The sequence below is a fragment of the Equus asinus genome, chromosome 22 (genome assembly GCF_041296235.1).
Source record: "Equus asinus isolate D_3611 breed Donkey chromosome 22, EquAss-T2T_v2, whole genome shotgun sequence".
NCBI classification, from domain to species: Eukaryota; Metazoa; Chordata; class Mammalia; order Perissodactyla; family Equidae; genus Equus; species Equus asinus.
Genome location: NC_091811.1, coordinates 51,541,852 through 51,566,733, shown reverse-complemented (window position 1 = coordinate 51,566,733; position 24,882 = coordinate 51,541,852). Strand labels below are relative to the sequence as shown.

General features: G+C 47.2%; 2 protein-coding genes across 3 annotated transcripts in view; one reads left to right on the top strand and one right to left on the bottom strand.

Moving 5' to 3' along the window:
* PRPF40B (pre-mRNA processing factor 40 homolog B) overlaps window positions 1-24,882 on the bottom strand; it is a 58,484-nt gene that overhangs the window by 28,798 nt on the left and 4,804 nt on the right. The window lies entirely within an intron of this gene.
* FAM186B (family with sequence similarity 186 member B) lies at window positions 1,135-24,288 on the top strand. The gene is made up of 8 exons (XM_014862910.3): window positions 1,135-2,932; window positions 3,776-4,001; window positions 6,083-6,265; window positions 8,657-10,331; window positions 10,864-11,056; window positions 12,564-12,742; window positions 13,449-13,634; window positions 16,329-24,288. Exons 1-8 carry the CDS (start codon window positions 2,837-2,839, stop codon window positions 16,477-16,479), a joined length of 2,889 nt encoding a protein of 962 aa, XP_014718396.3. The 5' UTR covers window positions 1,135-2,836; the 3' UTR covers window positions 16,480-24,288.

Genomic DNA, 24,882 nt, shown 5'->3' with positions numbered 1-24,882 from the left:
GTTCAAAATATTTCATAATTTTCCTTGTGATTTCTTCTTTGACTCATAGAATTTTGTTGTTTAATTTACAAATATTTGAGAATTTTCCAGATATCTCTCCAATTATTGATTTATAGTGCAATTCCATTGTAGTCAGAGAACATATTCTGTATGATTTGGATCTTAAATGTATTGATATTTATTTTATGGCCCAGATTATTGTTCCATATGGATTTGGAAATAATGTATCCTGCTGTTCTTGGGTGAAATGTTCTTTAAATGTCAAGTGAGATGAGTTGCTTGATAATGTTTTTCAAAATCTCTATATCTGGGGCCAGCCTGGTGGCGCAGCGGTTAAGTGCACATGTTCCACTTCAGCAGCCCGGGGTTTGCCAATTTGGATCCCGGGTGTGGACATGGCACCGCTTGACAAGCCATGCTGTGGTAGGCGTCCCACATATAAAGTAGAGGAAGATGGGCATGGATGTTAGCTCAGGGCCAGTCTTCCTCAGCAGAAAGAGGAGGACTGGCAGCAGTTAGCTCAGGGCTAATCTTCCTCAAAAAAAAAGAAATCTCTATATCCTTACTTATTTTTTTTCTACTTCTACCACTTCCTGCAAGAGAAGTGTTGAAATCTCTAACTATACTTGTGGATTTATCCATTTCTCCTTTCATTTCTGTAAGTTTTTTGCTTCATGTATTTTGAAGCTATGGTATTAGCTTCAAAATTAGGTGCATACACATATAGGACTGTGTCCCCTTTATTAATTGAAACCTTTATCTTTGTGGAATGTCCTTCCTGTTTTATGTTTGCTAATATTTATTGTTCTAAAAGCTGATATTGATATAGCCACTTCAGCTTTCTTTTGAGTAGTATTATCATGGTTTATCGCTTTTCCATGCTTTTAGTTTTAACCTATGTGTGTCTTTTTATTTAAAGTGTGTTTCTTTCCTTCCTTCCTTCCTTTCTTTCTTTCTTTCGAGGAAGATTGGCCCTGAGTTAACATCTGTGCCAATCTTCCTCTATTTTTTGTATGTAGGATCTGCCACAGTGTGGCTTGATGACTGGTGTGTCTTTGCCCGGCATCTGAACCTACAAACTCCAGGACCACCAATCGGAGTACACGAACTTAACTACTACACTACCAGGTCAGCCCTAAAGTATGTTTCTTGTAGATAGTACATCATTGAGTCTTGACTTTGTCTTAATTGAATCTCAAAATCTTTATCTTTTAATTGGCTTGTTTAGGTCATTTATATGTAATGTAATTATCAGTATGATTGGGTTTAAAAGAAATAAGAAAGCGAGGCATGGGAGAAAGGGGAAAAAAAGAAAAGACTCTAGATTGGGAATCAGGAAACTAGGCTGGAGTTCTGACTCTGTACTTCCAGCTCTGTAACTTTAAATAAATCTCATAACTCTTCTGAGCCTTAGCTGGCTCGCACATGTTTGTAAGGATGAATAAGTTGTTTGTAAACTACAACATGCTCTGAAATCATAAGGGATTAAAGGACTATCCAGTGCCAGATGTATACATAGGTGGGTATCTATAAACCAGGGTATGAGTGCCTCAAAGACAGAACTAGGTCTTGGTCATTTCTGTATTTCCAGCACTAGCCCCCATGACTGGCACATAGACTGTTGCCAGTAAGTGTTTTTTGAGTGAATGGGCAATAAAAGAATTAACTTTGAATAAGTGAATGAATGATAGTACATGAGAGACAGGTAGGTGTCAGGTGACAAGTTATTAAGTGGCCATGGCACTGCAAGAACTGAACTTACAGTGTTTAATTCCTTATCTGTTAAATGGGAATACTTTTCAGTAGCACAGAAGAATAATTTCCATGTATATGTATTTGTACTTACATACTCATTCATTCAACAAGCATTTATTAAGTGCCTACTACATGCCAGAAACTCACTTTAGTAAGTCACAGTGTTGACTGAGCCTTGATCCCTGGTACAAATGCAAATATATTCCCATTAGTTATTGATTGGCTTTAATTAAAAAATAGTTCCCTGGGGCCAGCCTGGTGGCACAGTGGTTAAGTGCGCACGTTCCGCTCCGGCGTTCCAGGGTTCGCCAGTTCACATCCCGGGTGTGGACATGGCACCGCTTGGCAAGCCATGCTGTGGTAGGCATCCCACATATAAAGTAGAAGAAGATGGGCATGGATGTTAGCTGAGGGCCAGTCTTCCTCAGCAAAAAGAGGAGGATTGGCAGCAGATGTTAGCTCAGGGCTAATCTTCCTCAAGAAAAAAAAACAGGGGCTGGCCCCGTGGCCGAGTGGTTAAGTTCACGCGCTCCGCTGCAGGTGGCCCAGTGTTTCATTGATTCGAATCCTGGGCGCGGACATGGCACTGCTCATCAAACCATGCCGAGGCAGCGCCCCACATGCCACAACTAGAAGGACCCACAACGAAGAATATACAACTATGTACTGGGGGGCTTTGGGGAGAAAAAGGAAAAAATAAAATCTTTAAAAAAAAAAGAAAGAAAAAAAACAGTTCTCTTTCAGAAAAGAACTTTTTCTACTTGCATTTTCCTATTTTTAGCCATTAATGTTTAGTTTGGGAGTGTAACATTTAGTGATTTTAAAAAAGCAACACACAGATAAAAAGCTAGATAACCAAGTAGATAGATGACAGGGAGTCATTCTTCCAATCCAACTGATGATGTCACAGGAGAAAAGGTCAGTTAGAACTCAATGTCTGGCAGTTACAGGGAGCTGTGGCTAGGCAGAGGGTACTCAGGAGCTGCGCTGGAGTCCTTAACCCCAAAGCAGCCAACATCACGTGTCCAGGCCTGTGTATCAGAGACACAGGACATCTTTGTGACTGACAGAGTGATCCAAAATGGAAAAAGACGAGCCCCCACAGTTGGTGACCCCCAAGTCGGTGAATGCCATTCTCTCGAGGATTGAGGCTGCCCAGCTAACTCGGGTTCAGGAGGTAACCCCTGAGATGAGGGAGTCACCTTTCTGTTGGGGTCTGATGTGGAGGCTGGGGATTGATCCCAGACTTGGGCAAGATTCCAGCTCTGGGCTTTAAGGGGTCCTGGGATCCTCAGCGAGCTGAGTTTGTAGACAGATTAGTACAAATTATCCACCTCCTAGATTTGGCGTCTGCAGGGCAAGCCGGAACCAAACCGTTCCCCTGAGGCAGCACTGGGCCCAGGAAGGGAACAGCCCACTGGAAGCCCCAAGATGGCCCTGAGACACATGGTGGAGGGTCCTCGCAGGGCAGGAGCAAGGGCCCAAAGTTTGTGATTTGAGGTCTGTTCCTGGAAACCTGTCAGAATCCCCCAAGCTGAGCCCTAAAAGCTCACAGAGAAATGGCCAAAGGCAGAATCACCCTGAACCTGAGCCTCTGGTGCATTTTTTTATGGGATCCTCTGACCCTGAGGGTTTCTTGGGGCCTCATTTTTTCAGTCTGTTGCTTTTGGATCCTTGTGAAGAGAGATGTCCAGAAGTCCCCAGCAAATTCTGAAGAAAGGTTTGCTGTGGATTTTTAGTATTCTCTCCCTTCCTGACCTGGTCTAAATAATCAAAATGATGGTACTAAGAACTAACACTTATTTTATGTGCCAGACACTGTCCTAAGTGCCTTACAAATATTAATTCATTTAATCTTTACAAACACCCTGTGACAAAGATACTATAACAATCCCCACTTTACAAGTAAGAAAACTGAGGCCCCAAGAGGTTAAGTGACTGAGGTCTACACTGCTAGGACATGGTATCAGGCTCCAGAGTTCACACCCCTAAACACTACAATTTACTGCTTCGCATATAGGATATTTCTTCCCAGCTCTCAGACATCTTGGACAATGTCAACTGTGTCATCAACCACTTCCAGGAAGAATTAGGATATGATTTAAAAGAAAAGGCAAAATCTCACCAGATGGAGCAAAAGGGCAAGAAGAGATTCATCTTGCTGGAGAAAATTGCTTCCTTCTCCAAGGATGCTAAGACTAAAGAGAAGCACTTGTACGAGATTCTCCACTGGCTGGGCCACTGGGGTGAGTCTGCAGGCCGGGTGCAGCCCTGAGGGTGGGTGCCTTCCCCCCATGACGCTGGTCCCGGCTTGCTCAGCCTCCTCCTTTCCCACCCTCGGTCAGCATGTGCTGGGAGAGGAGTGTGGAGGGTGGTGCAGAGGAAGCAAAAGACACATTGCAGTGCCTCTCCGGTGACACATTCTCCCACTCATGTCACAACACGTCACCTCCACTCCCCAGTGGGGCAAACACGTGATTGTCCAAAACGTAACAGATTGTGACATTAGCTGCGTAAGTGATGAAGCCTAACGTCACTAGCCTGTTACGCCATCTCATTTTTTAGCAAGATAGAAACTAAACTTGAACCCACACTAGCTATTTTATTTATTTGATTTTTTAATTTTCCCAGCTTTATTGAGATACAGTTGACAAATAACTGTGTGATTTTAAAGTGTGTAATGTGATGATTTGATATATGTGTATGTTGTCAAATGATTATCACAATAAAGTTGATTAACACATCCATCACATCACATAGTAGCCTTTTTTGTGTATGATGAGAACATGTAAGATCTACTCACAGCAAATTTCAGGTATACAGTACGGTATTGTTAATTATAGTCACCTTCCTGTACATTAGATCCACAGAACTTATTTATCTTACAACTGAAAGTTTGTACCCTTTGACCAACATCTCCCCATTTCCCCCACTTCCCAGCCTTTTGTAACAACCAATCTACTCTCTGTTTCCATGAGTTCAACTTTTTTAGATTCCACATATAAGTGAGATGATATAGCATTTGTCTGTCTCTGTCTGACTTATTTCACTTAGCGTAATACCCTCAAGATCCATCCATGTTGTCTAAAATGACAGGATTTCCTTCTTTGTTATGACTGAGTAATATTTCATTGTATATAACACATTTTCTTTATCCATTGACTGATACTTAGGTTGTTTCCATGTCTTGGCTCTTCTGAATTATGCTTCAGTGACTATGGGTGTGCATATATCTCTTGGAGATAGTGATTTTGTTTCCTTTCTTATATACCCAGAAGTGGGATTGTTGAATCATATGGTAGTTCTTTTTTTTTTTTTTTTTGGAAGATTAGCCCTGAGCTAACTACTGCCAATCCTCCTCTTTTTGCTGAGGAAGACTGGCCCTGAGCTAACATCCATGCCCATCTTCCTCTACTTTATATGTGGGATGCCTACCACAGCATGGCTTTTGCCAAGCAGTGCCATGTCCGCACCCGGGATCCAAACCGGCGAACCCCGGGCCGCTGAGAAGTAGAACGTGCGAACCTAACCGCTGTGCCACCGGGCCGGCCCCTGATTTTTGTATGTTGATTTTGTATCCTGCAGCTTTACAGAATTTGTTTATTAGTTCTAACAGTTTTTTAGTGGAGCACACTAGCTATTTTATAGAGCAGCCCAAAGGTGATATTAAAAGTACTGAATGACCTTTACCGCGTGGGCACTGGGCCAAACAGCACTGATTCCAGCTGTAAGCCACTGGTATAGCCAATTGGGTGTGGACCAGCGCACACAGCCCTGGAATCAGGTGCTACCCTCATTAAGATCAGAGTTATCCCATCATGAGACCTCAGTCTGCTATGAGGTGCGGTGGATGCTGCAATGTATAGGGATATGCCCGATCCCCTCACACTGCCCTGTCCCTGAGGAGCTCTCAGTTCAGTGGTCCTTCACCTTCCCCCAAGAGCTAAGCAGGGCTGTTAACTCCAGTTAATTAATTTAATTGTCCAGATAATGGACTAGGCAATGGGAATAGAGCAATAAAGGCAGACACATCCCTGGTCTTATAGTACAATAATGCTATTTAATGTCTTATTGCATATTTTCTACATGGAAACCTCATGTTAATCATTTCACATGTATTATCTCAATTAATCCTTACCCAACCCTTTAACGGGGAAGGGTACTGAGGCTCAGGGGAATAAGTGACTTGCCCACCATCACACAGCTAGTAAGAGGTAAAACTAGTTCAACCTCAAAGCCTACTGGTGTAACCCTTGTGCAACAGGGCTGCTTGGGGCTCCCTAGAGAACACATTGTTCTCAGCCTGTACTTCCCACTCCCTCTCCAGGTGACAGCCTGACTTACGAGATCAGGAACAGGCAGAGTCAGGGGGAAGAGGAAGCCCTGGATGAATGGATTGAGGTGATGGAGAAAGTGTTACCTCTCTCCCTCATCGCCACCAAAGGAGGCATTGAGTCTCTCATTTCCCTTTGCTCCACTCTCATTGAAGGACAAAAGAAAAGGGCAAAAGGTAGGTTCCAGGAGTACTTGGGAGGGGGTCTGGGTTGGGTGGTTGCCATCTCACAGGAAGAAGTCACACTCCAGGGTCTATGGGAGTCTCCCCGACTCTCCTCCATAACAAAAGCTTTATCTGAGATGGACGGGCAGTAGTGAGAGGTTGTGGTGTTGAACACAGGATGAGCACCAAACAGTGCTGAGCAGTCCCTCAGGGCTGGAAGTAGGGGTGATATGGAGACAGGTCCCTGTTGGTGCTTCCTGGAGCTGCGGCCTCATGAAGGTTCTGGGGAAGAAGTCTAGAAGGCCAGAAAGGCTGGAGTCTGTAGCTAGAGCCTGAGGAACATCCTTTCCTTACTCCAAACCCAGCTGCAGAGTCAAGAAGTCTGATGAGACTCAGCCAGAGGCTTTTCAATTGTGGCTGCTCCAGAAGTGGTCAGTCAACAACATGGCTCAACCTTGAAACTTGACTCCTATCAGCATTGACGGGATCTCAGATTATCTAACTCCTACATTTTGTAGATGAGAACATTGAAGCTCAGAGAAGAGAAGGACCACAAAGAAAGCTTGCAGCAAAGCCAGGCCCCAAACTTAGGTTTTCTGACTTCTCAATCTTACTCAAGAGCATGAGCTTCAGAGTCAGACAGACCTGAGTTCGAATCCCATATGCCAATTTCTGGCTGACTTGGGGCAGGTAATTTCATCTCTCTGAACCTCACGTTCCTCATATACAAAATAAGAAGGACACTGCCTACTTGCAGGATTCCACTTGGCGTGAGACCCCATGCTTAGAACATGCTCAGGGCTTAATAATAGCTATTGGTGCTTTATTGTTGATTCTCATAGCCAGGTTCCTTATCAGTCAAACAAAGTTGCTAGTTGGTGGAGGGGAGAAGCAGGGAAAGGTAGATGAGAAGGAGACAATCTTCCCTACAATCTTACCATATTATGTCTTGAGATGTAGTTAGTCATGTACTTGACTTATTTCCTTGCTAGATTATAAACTCCTGGGTGGCAAAGGCTGTGTCTTATTCCTTTCTTTTTAGGGCTTAGTTACCGAGTACTTACTAGTTACCTGGTACTGTGCTTGGCACTAAACATGGATAACCTAGTTAAGTCCCATGAAGTAGATGCTATGATTATCCCCATTTATCAGAAATGGAGGCACTGAGAAGTTAGGAAACTTGCCCAAAGCAAGTGGTAAGGATGAGATTCAAGCCCAAGTTGTCTGATTCCAGAATCCAAACTCTGAACCACTAGGCTACATGGCCTCTCTGACAACATTAGCTAGATGCTAGTTTGACTTCAATGTCATTTAATTTCCATATTTCCGTTAGCCCCTCATCCAAAGTTAGCCAGTGTTTTTTCTGCCAGTGATGTTCATTGAATAGGCAAATGAGTGGATGCTCCAAGATAATCACCAGCAGCCCTATACATGGTAGGTCCAAGTGGGTACAGCTACAACCATAACCAGCCCTGTGGAGCTGAGGTCTATGAATGGATTGGAACACAGGGTATACAATCTGGGTTTATGTGCATTTTCTTGAGGAGAAGGTCCCCTGCCTTTATCAGAGTATTAAAGGAGTTCATGACTCCCCAAATGGAAAAAGACATTAGTCATTAAAAAAAAACCCAAAAAACAACTTGGGGTCGGCTCAGTGGCATAGTGGTTAAGTTTGTGTATTCTGCTTTGGAAGCCCAGGGTTCATGGGTTCAGATCCCAGGTGCAGACCTGCACACCACTCATCAAGCAATGCTGAGGTGGCGTCCCACATACAAAACAGAGGAAGATTGGCACAGATGTTAGCTCAGTGACAATCTTCCTCAAGCAAAAGAGGAAGATTGGCAACAGTAGTTAGCTGAGGGCCAGTTTTCCTCACCAAAAAAAAAAAAAAAAAAAGACATGTGAACAGTTGTAGGACCATGAGATAAATTCTCTACAAACACAGTGCAGTGATAACAGGAAACAGAAATAAAGCTTCCCAGGTGATCTGGAGTGTAAGTGCCAGGTAGCTTCCAGAGTTTGGATAGTTGGTAATAGGGAGCCAAACACAGATATTGAGGCTGGGAAGTAGCATGATTAGAAAAATAACTCTACTCCAGGGAAATATGAAGGATCAGGAATATGCTGAATTGAGCTGAGGTGGGTTGAACAGTTCCAGGCCCCTCTGGGCCCTGCAGGTGCTATGGAGCTGGCAGACCTTGACAGGTAAGCTCTGGCCAAGCTGCGATCCCAGCAGAGATCTTTCTTGACAACATCTCCCCTGGCCTCACATATAGCCCCAACTCCTGATTCTTGCCAAAGCCCTAAGAGGGCTGGATGGGAATTGGCCAAGCAGGGTCTGGAGAATAAGTAATCCTTGGGACCCAGGGGAGCTTGTTGCCTTGTTCTCTTCACCTCTCCTAGCGTCTAAATGCACCTTCTGGCCGGGCTGGCAGGAACAAAGCCCACAAAACTCTACATCCTACCCTCAGCCACCGAGCCCAGAGAAGATGCTCCAGGACAAGCACACTACCTGCACAAGGGTCTCTGAGGTGAAGTCCATGCTTCAGGAGCTCCTGGACTCCACTATGTTCAACCAGGGGGACGTCAGGGCCATCAGGTACATGTACGCTGTGGTTGAGAACCTCAACAAGGCCTTGATCCTCCAGCACAAGGAAAACAGGAGCCTGGAGACCAAATACAAGTCCCTGAAAATAGAGATGACCAAAGAACTCAGCAGCCAGAGGCTGTACTTCCAGAAATCCCTCCAAATCCTCGAGAGCAAGAGGGATGCCCTACTAAAGCAGGTGGAAATTCTAGGGGGAAAGTACCATGACCTTCTCTTGATAAAGCATGCCTTAGAGTTCCAGCTGAAGAAGGCTGAGTCTGCTAGAGGTCAAGCAGAAGACTCAGCTAAGATACTGGTTGACTCCCCGGGCCCTCATGAGAGAGACACCCTCCCAAAGAAAGAAACAGTCATGGAGGAAACCCAAGAAGAACCCAAGAAAGAGGATCAGCTGTTCTCACCACTCTCCCCAAGTCCTATGGCCACAGCCGGGGACAGTGGTGCTAGGCCTTCAACGTATCAGCCACTTTGCACCATGACCATGCATTCAAGGATCGCAGATGTGTACAGCAGTACAGACACTGAAAGTCTTCAGCCCGTGTGGCCATCTTTGGTGGATCACAAGTTTCCTAAGAAATGTGAAAGACTGATGGCAGAAACCCCAGGCCACAAAGTCAAAGATCAGAAGGACTTCTTCCAGGAAGCAGACCAGGAAAAGGAAGGACTTCAAATTAAGCCCCATTTTGGGAAGCAGCTGTCCCAAGAGAGCTCCAGGAAGGAGGCCTTGGAAAGCAAGGTGGAACACTGGGAAGAAGAACTCAGCTGGGAGAGGCGGAGGCAGCAGTGGCTGGAAGAGGAAGAGAGGTGGCTGCAGCAGCAGCAGAAGTGGGCCCTACAGGAACAGGAGCACCAGGAGAAGCTGCGGCAGTGGGAGATGGAGGACGTGGCAAGGGAGCAGCAGCAGAGATTGGGCCAGCCAGGAAAGGAGCACAGACACCCATGGAGGGAGCCGGAGCAACCAGGGGAGGACGGGGAGAGGATGATCTTCATGACCACCAGTCAATGGAGGGACTTGGAGAAATCATCATTAGCACCTCCCCCAAGCCGGACCCAATCTGCTCACCAAGGCAGGAGGCCACACTTGCCCAGGTCCCCTGATACCCAGCAGCCTTCCCCTGGAAACCAGAGGACCGTGAGTTCAGCCACGTTAACCCAAAAACCACGGGCCCACTGGGTTCCCACAAAGCCCAGGAAATCGGCCTCTTTTCCTGTCAGGGGCATATCCATCCAAAAAGTGACCCAGCCACCTCTGCAGATATCCCCTGCAACTCTTAAGGGGAAGACATACCACATGGATGTGGAGGCCCAGAGGAAGAATCTGCAGCTCCTGAGTGAAGAGGCTGAGCTGGGGCTGCCCCACTACCTGCGCAGCAGGGCGCTGGAGCTCACCATCACCAACATGAAGCTGAACGCACTCAGGCTGCAGTGCCTGTGCCATAAGTACATCCTCTACAGACGCTTCCAGAGCCTCCGGTAGGTTCTCCCTGGCACCCGCCCAGCACCCACCCACACCCACTGCTGTGTGTGGGCAGAGCCAAAACCCAACAGGAGAGGAGGAGCACAGGGAAAGCCGGGACAAGGAGAAGCACCCCAGGCCTGGACAAGGTCCCCCTGAGGGTGGGAAATAGCAAAGGATGCCTAACCTGGGGGCCTTGGGCAACCCTACAGGAGTGGGAGGTCAGGCACTTACATATTGTTCTGCCTGTTGTGGGCTTTTCCTCTAAGCCTGCTTCCTATTTCTCTCTCTCTTCCTACTGCCCTGTCCATAATCCACCTAATATGCTTCCCCATTTGCCTCACTTTCTCTTCCTGTTCCCAGCCCAGCCTGAGGCTCCTCACCTGACACCACATCTCACTTCTCTGCTCCCTGTTTTTCCCAGCTCTTACCCACCTCCGTTTCTCTTCTTGCTCCCAGGAATTATAAACACTGAATCATCTCCGGTTAACAGACTTGTGGGGAGGAGGAGGCCCCTTCGTCCACTAAATCACTTCCCTCTCTTCCCAGAGAAGAAGTGATCAACCATATACAAGGCCTGCGAGAAACTGGGGCAACCTACAAGGCCCAGAACCTCTACATCTTCCTGGAAAACATCGACCACCAGCAGAACCTCCAGCTGCAGCCCTGGAAGGACAAGCAGAAGGACCTGGAGGAGAAGCACCGAGAGTGCCTGAGCAGCATGGTGACCATGTTCCCCAAGGTAGGCCTCCTGCCCTCCCCGCGACCTTCTCAGGGATCAGCACAGCCAGTAGGGATGCGGCCAGGAAATGTGCCAGTGGGGATGTAGGGTGACTGGGGGTCAGGAGAGCAGATGAGAAGTAAGAGAGCAGGTTACAGCCTCTGAACCAGGAAGAGGTGCAGGCAGGAGGTGGCCAGAGTGTGAGAAAGGGCAGCTTTCCAATCTCCATATATGGGGAGAGCAAGAGAGAAAGGACCCACCAAAAGAGCTGTAGAAGAGACCCCTCTGGAGGGGGAGGTAGCTGAGACCATTGTGCCAACTTTGCACTGAGGTTCTCCCTCCCCGGGGGCCTCTGCCTGCTCCTGTCAGCTCTGTTTGCTCTCCAGGCTTGCTCCCAGCTGTCCTCTTCCCCTCGTGCTGGGGACTCGCTTTGCTTCTCTCTGGAGATGCCTCCCCTGCTTTCTAGCTGCCAGGTCTCCCTTGTTTTAGTGAAATATCTCCTCCAGTCACTCTCTGACAAAGGGCTTCTGGCAGACAACCTCACTGAGACCCTGGTTGTCTGAAAACATCTTTACTTAGTATCCACGCTCACTCTTAATTGACAGTTTGCCTGGATATGAGTACCTAAGTTAGAATTCATTTTCCCTCACGATTTTGAAGGCGCTGCTCCTTGCCTTCTAGGTTTCGGTGTTGCTGTTGAGAGTCCCAAGTCATCCCGAGTCCCGATCCGTTGGGTTTGACCTATTTTGACTCTCTGAGGGCTGGCTTCAGTTTATTCTACTCTTTCCCTGCTGCGGGGGCAGAGAAGCAACAAGTGCTGACACCACAGGGGGCCACGATGGCTTCAAGGGACTGGAGAATCCCACAGCAGTGACTCAGAGCCTGCTGGGATCTCTCATAGGGTTGGGTCAGGAGGTAATGCCCCTGAGTCCTGAGCAGCAGCGGCCTGAGTCTAGGGGAAGCAGTGTGCTGAGGGACTTGGTTTAAGTGCCGGCATTAGGCACTTGGCCATGGAGGTATCTCCCAACCCAGTTTCCTGTCACCTTGTACTAGTCCTGATCATCTCCTGTAGGTGTCTTGATTTGCTAAATTGGTTTTGAGGTTGAGAAGGAAAGGGACCACATGATAATTCTTTGGGCGGCTGTGAGGGTTCCCCTAGCCCCTTGCCCACTGCCAGGGCTGGGCTGGATGAAAAGATACCCAGAGCTCTCCAGGTCCCATCCTGAACCCTGTGAGTGTTCCCAGGAGTTCCACCTGCTTTGGCTTCCTTTCGTTTTTTTCCTTGCTGTTTTGCCCATTGTCCAGATTTTCCACAATAAAGGAGAAAACAGGAACTAACCCAGCAAAGAAGAATTGAAGGAATTTCTAGGACGTTTGATACCCTGGAGTCCCAGGGGTCTCTAATTGGAGGGATTCCCTGGGTCTTACCCTCTCTGCTCAGCCCTGAGTCAGGCAATGCACCCTCCTTCCCTAGAGAGGGGATAAATAAATTCCTGTCTCCCTGATGCCTCTCTGCTGGTTCCTCTAGCTCCAGCTGGAGTGGAATGTTCACCTGCACACCCCTGTGGTCACCTCCCCACAGTCAAGGAAAAGCAAGCCGCCCCCATCCTTACTCCAGCACATCCACTCCAGCAGCCGCTCCTGCAAGCAGCCTCTGGAGCACTGTACGTCCAAGCACCCAGAACGTGTGCCCCTGCGGGTAGCCTGGTAGGTGCAACAAAGCCCAGGGGGCAGCCAGCTGGATGAGTGGGGAGGCAGGGAGCAGGGGTGGCCAGATTGGGGAGGATGGCAGCTCAGCCAGGGCACAGACAGGCAAAGCTCCCCCCATGAGTTGCAGGAACCTGTCTTCTCAGCCTCCCTGCCCAGCTCTGGCCACTGGCCTAGATGGGGGTGTGTGGGCTTCAGGGGCCAGCCTGACCAAGTATGTTTCAAACTATGCAACTGAAAGACTCTGAGGACCCACAGCTGAGAACTTACAACGATTTCTACCCTGGGCATGGATCCCGCACCTTCCATTGGTCCATCCATATAAACAAGCTTGATCGTTCCCACTCTGTGATGCCCAGACTCAAAAAGAGAGATCGTGAGCCTCTGGGCAGCTGAGAAGACCTACATCCACACAAACGCTACTGTGGCCAGTTCAGGGCTTCAGCCCCAGGGTATATGCATGGAAATATGGGGTCTATCCTGGGAGCCTCTTCCAGCAGCTCCTCAGGCAAAGGAGCGCAGGGGGGTTAGACTTAGGTTAAGGGGAAGAGAGGTGACAAGGAGGGTGATGAGAACTATTTGAGAAAGGAAGAAAATAAGGCCTAGTGTCTTGGGCCTGTGGCCCTAGAGAGCTTGTTGCTTCTCAGTCTCTCACCATGTATTTAACTCTTTGTCTCTTTTTATACTTTTGATCCCCACCCTCTAGCCAACAGGGGAAACAGATGGAGGCCATGTGGAAGACTGATGTGACCTCCTCCAGTCACCCAATAGAAAAGAAGACCCCTGCCAGCCTGCCCTGGGACCAGCTAGGGGGGCGCCCAGATATTCCCCGGCTGTTGGCATTGGATGTGCATTCCTCCTACCACAAAAGCTTCATGTCCCTCAAGGCCCGGTAAGGTGCAAGGCTGGATAGTTAATCTGGATTCAGGGAGACCTGCCCACCAAGGGCAGGAGCCAGAGCACACACGGTCCCTGTCCAACAGCCCAAGAGATCTCTTTCCAAACATTAATATCGACCGCATTTATTGTACCACCTCAGAGAGAGAGATGCTTATCTGCCTCATCAGCCGTCAGTTTGGGTCCTCATGCCAACACCATTCTAGTTTTCTCAAAGGACTTTACATAGTGTCTCAGAAGATCACTACAGAAGTCTTTCCTCCTCGTTTGTTTCCTGGGCTGCACATGAATTGCTCAAGAGGCACATCCTGCCCTAGGCCCGGGGGTTGTTCTCAAGGAGAGCCAGGTGCAGGATGAGGGAAACCAAGAATCACATGATAAACCTGAGACTTGGGCCTGGGCATTTTATTTCCTTACTGCCTCCAAGAACTGTCCCTGGGAAGAGCAGCTGAGGGGAAGGAGGCAGGACTCAGTGGGCCAACAAGAGGCTTTTCTGGGTTTTGCCTCTCTTGGCTTGAAGATGTCACTATTGAAAACACAAGGCTCTTTCAAGGAGCCTTTCTAGATTACCAAAACCAGCTGCCTCTTGTGGTCCTGGCCCTGCCCCAATTAAAGATCTTTGAAAGGGAGAGGGCACTGATGCCTGCCAGTCTAGACCTAACCAAAACCCAGAGCTGTAAGATGCTGGTGCTGCCACCATCCTCCAGACAAAGACTTAGTTAAGGCATGGTGGCATGGCAGCATCAAAGAAGGCCAGTCCTTAGCTATGCTTCCGCTCTGAAGTGCACCAGAGAACCTCAGCTTGACATCAGCATGATAGCCCACCTAGTACATAGATACCTGGTTTTCAATTTCTGGAGAGTTTCCAAGGGGTCTATGTGTGTGTGTGTTGTTGTTGTTGTTGTTAGTTGATCTGGAAATAGCAAACAGAATTAATTAAGAATAAGCAAAACAACACTGTGGCACAACTTAATGACCCAGAAGTCAACTGGGGCCCCGCCTTGCTGAAATTTGGCTAAACTTGCTCGAGGCCTCCCCTATAGCGGTGTCTCTCGGAGCTCCTTCTCCTCTCCCTCTGCATCCCTGCCAGTGCCTGGGCTCTGCTTGGCATCTGTTTGAGGCCCCAACTGCTGTGCTCTTCCCACGTACATAAATACATGCACATAAATCAAGTGTATGTACTCCACTTGACCCCAAGCATTTCGTGATGTTAGTAACTTTCTGAAAATTTAAGGGGGTGATTGGGGAAAGGGACTCACAGTGAACAGCACCAAACAGCAGCCTCCTTCCTTCCCCTCTCTCTTTGGTATAACATGCAAAATTCAGAAACTCCTTCCGTCTCACACAGAACTGTTCCACCCACACCCAGGCCTCCGCGGGGATCTCAGCTTCAGGCTTAAGCACTTATCAAAATATTGTTCTCGGCAAAGACAGCTTTCCCTTTCCGGAGGAATTTAGATGAATACAAGTTTCTCCCCTTTTTCCCAACGCTACACCAATTTATTCAGTTTGTTTCTCTACCAGGCGTAGAGGCAAAGCCATGCTTCTTCTGCCTTCTTTTTCCACATTGCAGGGTGGCATCACCTACCTCTGTGTCAGGCTGGGCCTCGACATTTCATTGTGGGGGCTCCCTGCATTCTTGGGATCCTGTTATTGTGGCATGAGGATCTACCACTCTTTAACGAAAGTTCTCTGCCGCTGCCCAGGCTACTGCTGCCTTGGGGGTGGTGCTCGTGCTGCCCTCTTTGTGAGTGCTCTGTGTGTGTGCCCCTCTGAAGACACACTCACTCTGCTTCCACTCCCAAAAGTGCACCTTCTCTTTGGCCACCTGCCCGTGGCCTAGCACGAATCCTCACGTCTACCTGCTGTGTGGTTCCAGGTCACTCACCTCTTGGTGGTCCTGCCAACCTCACCAGCTCCCCTGGCCATGCTGTCCCATTCACAGTACCATCTAGTTTCATAACTAGGACCGACCTAATGCCAACTGCCCCATTCCCCTGGTCTGCCTGGCATTGACAACCTGTGTCATCTACAGGCCAGCTGCGGTGTCCTCTCAGTGTGTGAGGAAGGGCTTTTCATCTTCCCTCTGTGGTTTGTGACACTAGGAGGACTGTAACCCTCAAAACCCAGCAAACTCCCTTCTTTAAGATCTTTCTCTGCTTTGCATTATAAGTGTCTCCCCTGGACTCTCTGTCTGACAGGTAAGATATCTGTGTGTCTGCATGCACCAAACACTGTCTGCAGCTGGAGAAGAATCCTAACCTCGACTCTAACTGGTCTGCTCTCCCTTGCTCAGGGCCTAGTCCTGCACAGCTAAAGTGCACAGTGGTTCACACAGACATCCAGCATGCTGCAGACACAGGAGAAGGCTTATAACTTGGTTTCTGGGAAAGAGATCAGATGGGGGTGGAGAGGAAGAAACATGGATGGGTAGGAAAGAGCATGGAAGAGTGACGGGAGGGAAGAGAAAGTATTCTGTGAAGTGAGAAAAGAGGCAGATTCACAAGGAGAGAAGCAGAGCCCCTGGGATGTGGCAGAAATGTTGTGTTAAGCAGTTCCACATCTGGGTTAAGTCTGGGCCCCAGAGACTCTCCCAGAGACGACCAGGGAAGATCTTGAGTGGGCTGCGTGGGCACTCACATCCTTGTCTCAGCTGCTGCCCCATCGATAACTGTATTAACTCTTTCAGTGCCTCAGCGACCCAAAGAAAGACATGCCTGGAACCCCCAGATGAGTCAGCTGAACTTGTTCGTAAAAAGTCAAACGAGTCCTTCCCTGGAACCCTAAAAAGCAGGAGGATCGAGACAACCCCAGTCCCCACTCCATCCCTCAGCCAGTGATTCTCAGACTTCAGGGTGACTACGTACGTATCACATGGAAACTTGTTCCAAATGCAGGTTCCCAGGTGGTATTTTTAAACGCACACTCTGGGTATGGCTAAGTAGTCCTAGAACCTTGAGAAACACTGCTTTCCTCCTCCAGTCCCCAAACTGTGCATTTTTAATAAAATAGAGGTGTGTTTATTTTTTAAATTTTCTGTCTCATTGCTGAAACCCACACCTCCCCAACTCATTTTTGAAACCAGGTGCATAAGCACCTGGCCACTGACCTGGACACTGATCAGAGAGAATTCACCAAGTGTTGACTCTGCCCTTTGGGAATCAACAAGCCGAGAAGGCCATGATGAGTGCCTGGCACACAGTAGGTGTCAGTAACTCTTCAATTAATCAAAGACATGGACAATAAGTAACTGAAATATTGATGATTATCATGAATGCGCAGAAGATAAAAATGAAAGGAGATATCAAGTACAAGTCAGAGCCAAATGGCACTGGGTGGGAGGCAAACGCAAGTGCATCTCTGAGGAGTGAGGACAAAGGTGGAAGAAATGGAGACACTGAGGTTCCAAATCCAGATGGTGTGGGCTGAGGAGGCCATCTATGGCAATTGTCTGTCAATTCAGTTAAGACACTGCTTTCCTTAGTTCATTCAGCTTACAAGCACCCTCCCGCTCACTCTCCCTCCCACGAAGCCATTGGCCTCTGCCCTGCCCCTTCTTCTCCACTCCTCCAGACAGACTTGGCCTAGGGACCAGGCATAATAAAACATTAACTAGGAAATAACCCTGTCCTCAGAGAACCGGCAATCCAGTGATTCTGTTTCTGAGGAATGGCACCCATCCTTGCTTCCAGTTTAAGGTTGAGACTCTGGAAGGAAGAGGAGGATTTGGCATGTGAACAGCTGGCTCTTAGATGATGTCAGAGTAGGATCTGATTTCTAAGCCACAGCTTCACATATTGCAAGGAAGCCTGGTGGGGGAGGAAGGTGAGAGGCATTTGCCATGCAGGTCACGCACACAGGACTGCTGTGGCAGTGAAGGGCCGTTTCTAGCCTTTCAAGTCCCAGCATTATTCTTTTTTGGAGGCCTCACCTCAATTGTATCCAACATATTAAAATGCCCTCACACTCACTGTATTGCTTTAAATAATTTGAAAGGATTTTTTATAACTTTGCTTTGGAAATTAACTGGCTATGAGTAAGTTTTTTTAATCTGTAGCTGGCTGTGACTTCTCAACAATCTTCATGCATAGAGATGAAATCTAACAAGTTTTGTAAATGTAATGAGAATATTTTGAATATTAACTTTGACAGTTTAATGAAACTGACAATATTACATTTTATAAACATTTAGTTATACATGTATATTTTACATTTTTTGATGCCAATAACATTTTTAAAGGTTTTGTATGTTTTCATAGGCTCTAAGGTGCCTAGTGGCTAAACCCGCTTTGGTGATGGAGGACTTTGACTTTCTGGATGTCCTCTAGCAAGCTCTCTGGCAAGAAAGCAGAATATCTGACAGATTCTTCTGCTTTGCCAACAATTTCATCTCCTTGAAGGCAAAGAAGGCCTGCATGGGCCGAACTGTGAAGCCAAGAGGGTTGGAAACCAAGGAGACATATAGATATAGATGGTGTTTTTCTAGTGAGGAGGTTCTTTGACACTATACATGAGCTTCTTTTGTTTTTTTTTCTCTTAAGAGCAAAGTTGAGGGGCCAGCCCCGTGGCCGAATGGTTAAGTTTGCGCGCTCCGCTGCGGCGGCCCAGGGTTCGGATCCTGGGCGCGGACATGGCACCACTCGTCAGGCCACATTGAGGCGGCGTCCCACATCCCACAACTAGAAGGACCTGCAACTAGGATGTACAACTGTGTACAGGGGTGGTTTGGGGAGATAAAGCAGAAAAAAAAAATGATTGGCAACAGTTGTTAGCCCAGGTGCCAATCTTTTAAAAAAAAAAAAAAAAAAGAGCAAAGTTGATGTATTTGGTCAAACATGATATTGCCTTCACCTTCAAAAAACTCAAGGAAGCCAAGCCCTGAGAAGGAATATTTCTTCAAGCTAGATTTGAGGCTGGCATGGCCCGTGGCCTCAGGGGCCTCCCAGATGAGGAACTAACACTAATTTGGAAGGGGACATGAGGGAAGGGTCTAGTTTAGCCCTAACTGTGAACTTCAAGGAGGCGCTGGTGAGGTGGAAGGGACAAAAAGCTTTTATAAACAACTCAGTCAAATAGCCAGAGGGAGGAAAGCCATGTGGGGTCTGGTGTATCCCATGTACTGGGGAGGCCAACTTGGAAAAAGTCAGAAGAAGGATGAGCATGACTCCATGAATGGAGAAGTCATTTTCTCAAAAAGACAATATAAGCATGGCTAAGGGGCTGGCCCCTTGGCCAAGTGGTTAAGTTCATGCTCTCCACTTCGGCGGCTCAGGGTTTCACCAGTTTGGATCCTGGGCGCGGACATGGCACCACTCATTAGGCCATGCTGAGACGGTGTCCCACATACCACAACCAGAAGGACCCACAACTACAATATACAACTATGTACTGGGGGGATTTGGGGAGAAAAAGCAGAAAAGAAAAAAGAAAGAAGATTGGCAACAGTTGTTAGCTCAGGTGCCAATCTTTAAAATAAAAATAAGCATGTCTAAGATGTAACTATCAATTGGAGTCTTTGAAATAGCTATACTTAGGGGGCCAGCCTGGTGGCGCAGCGGTTAAGTGTGCACGTTCTGCGTCAGCGGCCTGGGGTTTGCTGGTTCGGATCCCAGGTGCAGACATGGCATTGCTTGGCAAGCCATGCTGTGGTAGGCATCCCACATACAAAGTGGAGGAAGATGGGCATGGGTGTGAGCTCAGGGCCAGTCTTCCTCAGCGAAAAGAGGAGGATTGGCAGCAGTTAGCTCAAGGCTAATCTTCCTCAAAAACAAACAAACAAACAAACAAACTATAGCACAAATAGTAAAAGCAAACAAAGAAACAATCATGCAAACCCAAAACTGGGCAAGCTGTGTGGAACAATGACAAATGGCCTAAGACACATGTAATTGAAGTCCCAGAAGGAGAAGGGAGACAGAACCAGGCAGAAGAAATATTTGAAGAGACAATCACTGAGAATTTCCCAAATCAATGAAAGACAACAATCCAAGAAGCTCAGAGGACCCCAAACAGGATAAATACAAAGAAAAACATACCTAAGTATATCATAGTCAAACTGCTGAAACCAAAGATAAGAGAACATATCTTGAAAGCAGCCAGAAAGAAAAAAACAAAAATTACACAGACAAGTAAGAAAGCAGTCTTCTCATCAGAAACTTTGCCAGCCAGATGGTTCCTGAGGCCCAGCTGTATCCCTGCCTTGTGGGTCCACCAGATAGCATTCCAGGACATTCCCCCGTTTGAGGGCTGATACGGACTTAGGCAGGTTTCTGTTACCCGCAAAAACAAGAGGCTGGAACTGAGCAGTGGATCAGCCGAGCAGTGTCCTACAGGGCACGGGCCCTCCAGTTCTCCACAATGTCTGGCCCTCCCTCTTCTGTCACACCCAGGCCACTCCTCTCTTTACACATACCCAGCCCTGAGCTGGCTGGTGGCTGTTTCACCCCTCAAATACTATTTATGGGCTAGAGTTAGAAGGAGGCAGAGAAGGTAGAGGCTAGACATATTAGTCCACTGGCCTCAATACCCCTCAAGGTAGGTCCTAGGATCTGACTGTTGCCCCAAATTCTTTTCCCAAAGGTGACCAGCCCAGAACAGCCAAAGCCCGAGTCCAGCTGGCAACACCTGTTGCGGCTCTGCTGAGGGGATGGTCATTGACACTGGCAGCAATGTCTGTGAGAGGGCGGCAGTTGTCAATAGTTCAGGGTTGCCATGGGGTCATAAAGATTAAGGTTTCCTCTCCCACAAGCTCCCCTCCTTTCTAAGAGTCCCTTTGTAGGCCTCTGTCACCTCACTTTCCAGAAGAGAGTTCCTTTACTGCAGGAGCCACAGGGAGGCAGCAAAGCGCTTATTTAAGGGCCTTGGCTGGCCGGGATAGGAAGAGGGGCCAAATTAAAAATGTGGGAGTTGCCAAAAGATGGACACAACTAACGCTGAGTGGGGTTCATCTGAGAAGGTGCTCGGCTGAGCATGGAGAGCAAGTACAGCAACGGCAGGGGAAAGAGACAAGGGATCCCTGACCCAGCCTTTGGAATCTGGATCCTACACACTGTTCGTGGTGGCCAGAGTCCTCTATCTCTCAGCCTAGGGCCACTTCCTCCTCACTTGACCACCCACTCCAGCAGGGTCCTCAGCTCTGCAGTTCAGAGATCTGTCCCTGTGAAGGATTCTTCAGGCAAGTATTTTTTAGGAACTCTACCAGGAGGCCCTTCCTGTAGACTTCCTCAAACATCTATCATGTCCTCATTCATTCATTCAGTCAATAGATATCTATTGGGCACCTAATACTAGCCACTGTTTTTGGTGTTAGGATTATAGTATTGAAGGAAATAGTGGTTTTTTTAAAAATGCTTTCACAGAGCTTATATTCTGTTGAGGGAAAACAGACAATAAAGAAAAAATTAGTAAAATACACAGAATGGCAGATGGTAGAAGATGCTGTGGAGAAACACAAACTTCAAAAGAGGGGTAAGGTACCAGAACATAGCGATCACAATTTAAAATAGGTCATGTCTTGGGGCCGGCCCCGTGGCCGAGTGGTTAAGTTCGCACGCTCTGCTTTGTTGGCCCAGGGTTCCCCCGGTTTGAATCCTGGGCGTGGACATGGCACCACTCATCAAGCCATGCTGGGGCAGCATCCCACATGCCACACTAGAAGGACCCACAACTAAAAATACACAACTATGTACCGAGGGGCTTTGGGGAGAAAAGGGAAAAATAAAATCTTAAAAAAAAAATTAGGTCATGTCAGGCCCCACTGAGGTGACATTTTAGTGAAGATTTGAAGGAGGTGAAGAAGCCAGCTATGAGGGAAGAGCATGCCAGGCAGAGGGAACAGCCTGAGCTGGGAGCGTGCGGCACATTCAAGGAATAGCAAAGTCTCCAGTGTGGCTGGCACTGGGTGAGTGAGTGGGAGGATAGAGGAAATGATGCTGGGGAAGTGACTGGGGGACAGATCACGTAAGGCCTTCTAGGCCACTGTGAGGACATTTTTCCCCCACTCTGAATGAATAGGAGCCATTTTTACTCTGAATGAAATGGGAACCATTGCAGAATTTTGAGCAGAGAAGTGACATAATCTGACTACAAGAGCATGGGTCTGGCTACGGTGATGAGAACAGACTGCAGGCTGGGAGTGGGATGCAGGGGGACTAGTTGGAAGCTACTCCAATTCCCATCCCAGTCAGGAAAGCTTAGTAAATGAGCTCATATGCTGCTCCGCTACCCCCAAGAAGCCTTTCCTAATCTTCCCAGAGACCCCCTCTCCTGGAGCTCTCCACCCTCCAGCACTGAGCAATCTTGTCTTTCCTCTGGGATTATTGGTGAGCCTGTCCTCAGCTCTACCAGACCTTAAACTCGTTAAGAGCAGATGCCCAGTGCTTTCACAGCTGTGGCTGCCCCCAGCACAGAGGGCTGTGCACAGAGTGGAAACCAAGTCAGGAATAAGTGATTCCAATTCTCCCTTAGTTAAGCTGCCTTGCTTTTGCCTCTGAAGCTTCTTCTGGGCTGTGTTTCTGCCTGGAGAGCCACATCTCTTTGTGTTAAATGCTTAACCACCATGACAACCCTAATTTGGTCTGTTAGCCACACTTCATTCACAGTCCCTCTGTACAGCCATGTTTACACGACACAGCTTGTCCCTGACCTGCAAAGGCAGCCTGTCGGAACTGGCAGAAGCACATATAAAATACCGTGTGCCAAAGTGATTGGCCTCTCCGAAGACTCCCGAGAGCAAATTAAAACAGTAATTATTGAGTCTTCAAACATTTATTGAGCACCTACTGTGGTGCTATGCTCTGTACCAGGCAGTGAGGGTATAAAAGTGAATAAAACAAATTTCCAAGGAGCTTACTGCAAACATAGGCTACAGACCATCTGCAAAGCACTGGAGTGGTAACAAAAATAAACAGAACTGTGTCCTTGTACTCCCAAGGACTTACCATCCACCTATCCATCACTCATTCAGCAATCGCTTACTGAATGCACTGTGCTAAGTGCTGGATGTGTAATGATTACATTGAGACACAATCCCTCTCCACGCTCCAGTGGGAAATAGAGTAGTAAATAGTGAGGAGCTGGTATATGTAACAAACACAGTATAGGGCAAGTGAAGTAACACAGGTGCAAAGTAAAATGGAGAATAGGGGAAGGAGGTATTTGTTACAGTGAGGGTCTGGGAAGGCCTTCAGGGCTAAGTGGGACTTCAATAGAATGTTGAAGGATGGGTGGAACCACTACAGGTGGCAGGGATGGGGGAACCTGGAGGAATCCTAGGGAATAGAACACTATAAGCATAGACCATGTTTATAGGCCAAAAAGTGGTCAAGATGGCTATAGTTCAGTGGGTAGAAGCTAGGTGTTGTAGGAGCTAAGCTGGGCTGTGATTGGGTTTGGATGGGCTTGAAGGCCAAGCTGAGGCTTTTCCTCTGTAGGCTGTGGAGAGCCATTGATGATTTTCACGGAGAGGAGTGGTAGTACCAGATCTGTGCTTTAGAGAGGCAGCTGTGTCAATGTGAGAGGTTAGAGAACGGATGCAAGGAGACCAATTAGAGGAGCAGTGATGAAGGTTTGAACTAAAGTAGCGTAAAGAGCCAGCTGTGATTGGATTTACTCCTTCATACCCTTATTTGTTCACAGACATATCAGGTGCAAAACCTTGTATTGAATGAAGGTAGGGATGGAGAAGATAGGGAGAAAACAAAGAAAACAAACCCCAGTTTATGTCCTCAAGGATATCATAATCAAGTGAGAGATGCAGACCACTAAATGCTACCACACTCTTCCCTTGACTTCTGTCTTGTGATCTTTGGGTTCCCTCCTATGTTCTCATATTCCTCTGCCTGTGTACTCTAGGGGTTGTTCCAGTGCCTAGAATCTCTCCTCTCCTCATGCCACAGGATATCCCATGATGACTTCATCCTCCCCTATGGCTGTGCACATCAGTTATATGATGATTCTCAAATTTATCCCTAATTCCAATCTCTCCCCTGAGTCATACAGCTGTATATCCAAACACCCAACTGAACATCTCAAGTGGTTGCCCACTGGCACTTTCAACTTAGTTCATCTAAATAAAACTCATCTTTCCTTCTCACCCAAACTGGCTTCTCTACTTGTGCTCCCTATCTCAGTGCATAACCATGACTCTCCATCTACTGTTAAAGCTGGAAACCAGGGTATCATCAGTGCCTTGTCTCTTGCACCCCTACATCCAATCTGTCACCAAGCCTGTCCAGTCTGTATCATATGTGTCTTCTCAGTGACTACCCTAATTTAGGCCACTGATTGATCCTCATGTCTCTAGTTTTACTCTTTCAGTCTATGCTCCATACTAGGCCAAAGAGATATTTCTAAAATCAAGATCTCATACCCACATCCCTGCTTAAAAACTCTTTAATGGCTCTTCATGAGTATAATCATGGCTTATAAAGATTTTTGTGACAGCTCTTCAGCCTGGCTGTGTGATATTCCATCTTATGGATGGACCATAATTTATTTAACTGATTTTCTAGTGATAGATGTTTGAGTTGTTTGTTATCTTTTGCTACTCTAAACAATTTTATAGTGATAACTATGTATATAGTTCATTTTGCATGTGTGCAAGTATATTGGATCAGAAATTATATGTATACGTAATTTTTTTTTTTTTGAGCAAGATTAGCCCTGAGCTAACTACTGCCAATCCTCCTCTTTTTGCTGAGGAAGACTGGCCCTGAGCCAACATCCATGCCCATCCTCCTCCACCCTACACGTGGGACGCCCACCACAGCTTGGCTTTTTACCAAGTGCTGCCATGTCCGCACCCAGGATCCGAACCGGTGAACCCTGGGCCGCTGAGAAGCGGCATGTGCACACTTAACCACTGTGCCGACCCAATGTATTTGTAATTTTGACAAGTATTGACAATTTACAGTTCTACCAGTAACATATAAGAGGGACTATTTTCCCATAACCATGCCAAGGGTCTACTGTCAAACATTTTGAATTTTTGCCAATCTATAGGTGAAAAATGATATCTAAATGTAGTTTCAATTTTCTTGTGAGTGAGGCTGAGTATTTTTTCATATGTCTAAGAGCCATTTATCTTTCCTTTTATGTTAACCATCCATTTTCTTATTGGAATTTTGTTCTTTTTCTTATTGATTTGAAGGGATTTTGTATATATTAAGCAAATTAGTCCTGTTGTGTATGATATGAGTTGCAACTATTTCCCCCAGTTTGCCATTTGTCTTTGTTTATGGTGT

Bases quoted from the DNA above. Each gene is read 5' to 3' on its own strand.
- FAM186B (XM_014862910.3), top strand. From the start codon at position 2,837: ATGGAAAAAGACGAGCCCCCACAGTTGGTGACCCCCAAGTCGGTGAAT. The intron at 4,002-6,082 runs GTGAGTCTGCAG...CTCCCTCTCCAG, and splicing joins CCACTGGCTGGGCCACTGGG to GTGACAGCCTGACTTACGAG. The intron at 12,743-13,448 runs GTAGGTGCAACA...CCCACCCTCTAG, and splicing joins GTGCCCCTGCGGGTAGCCTG to CCAACAGGGGAAACAGATGG.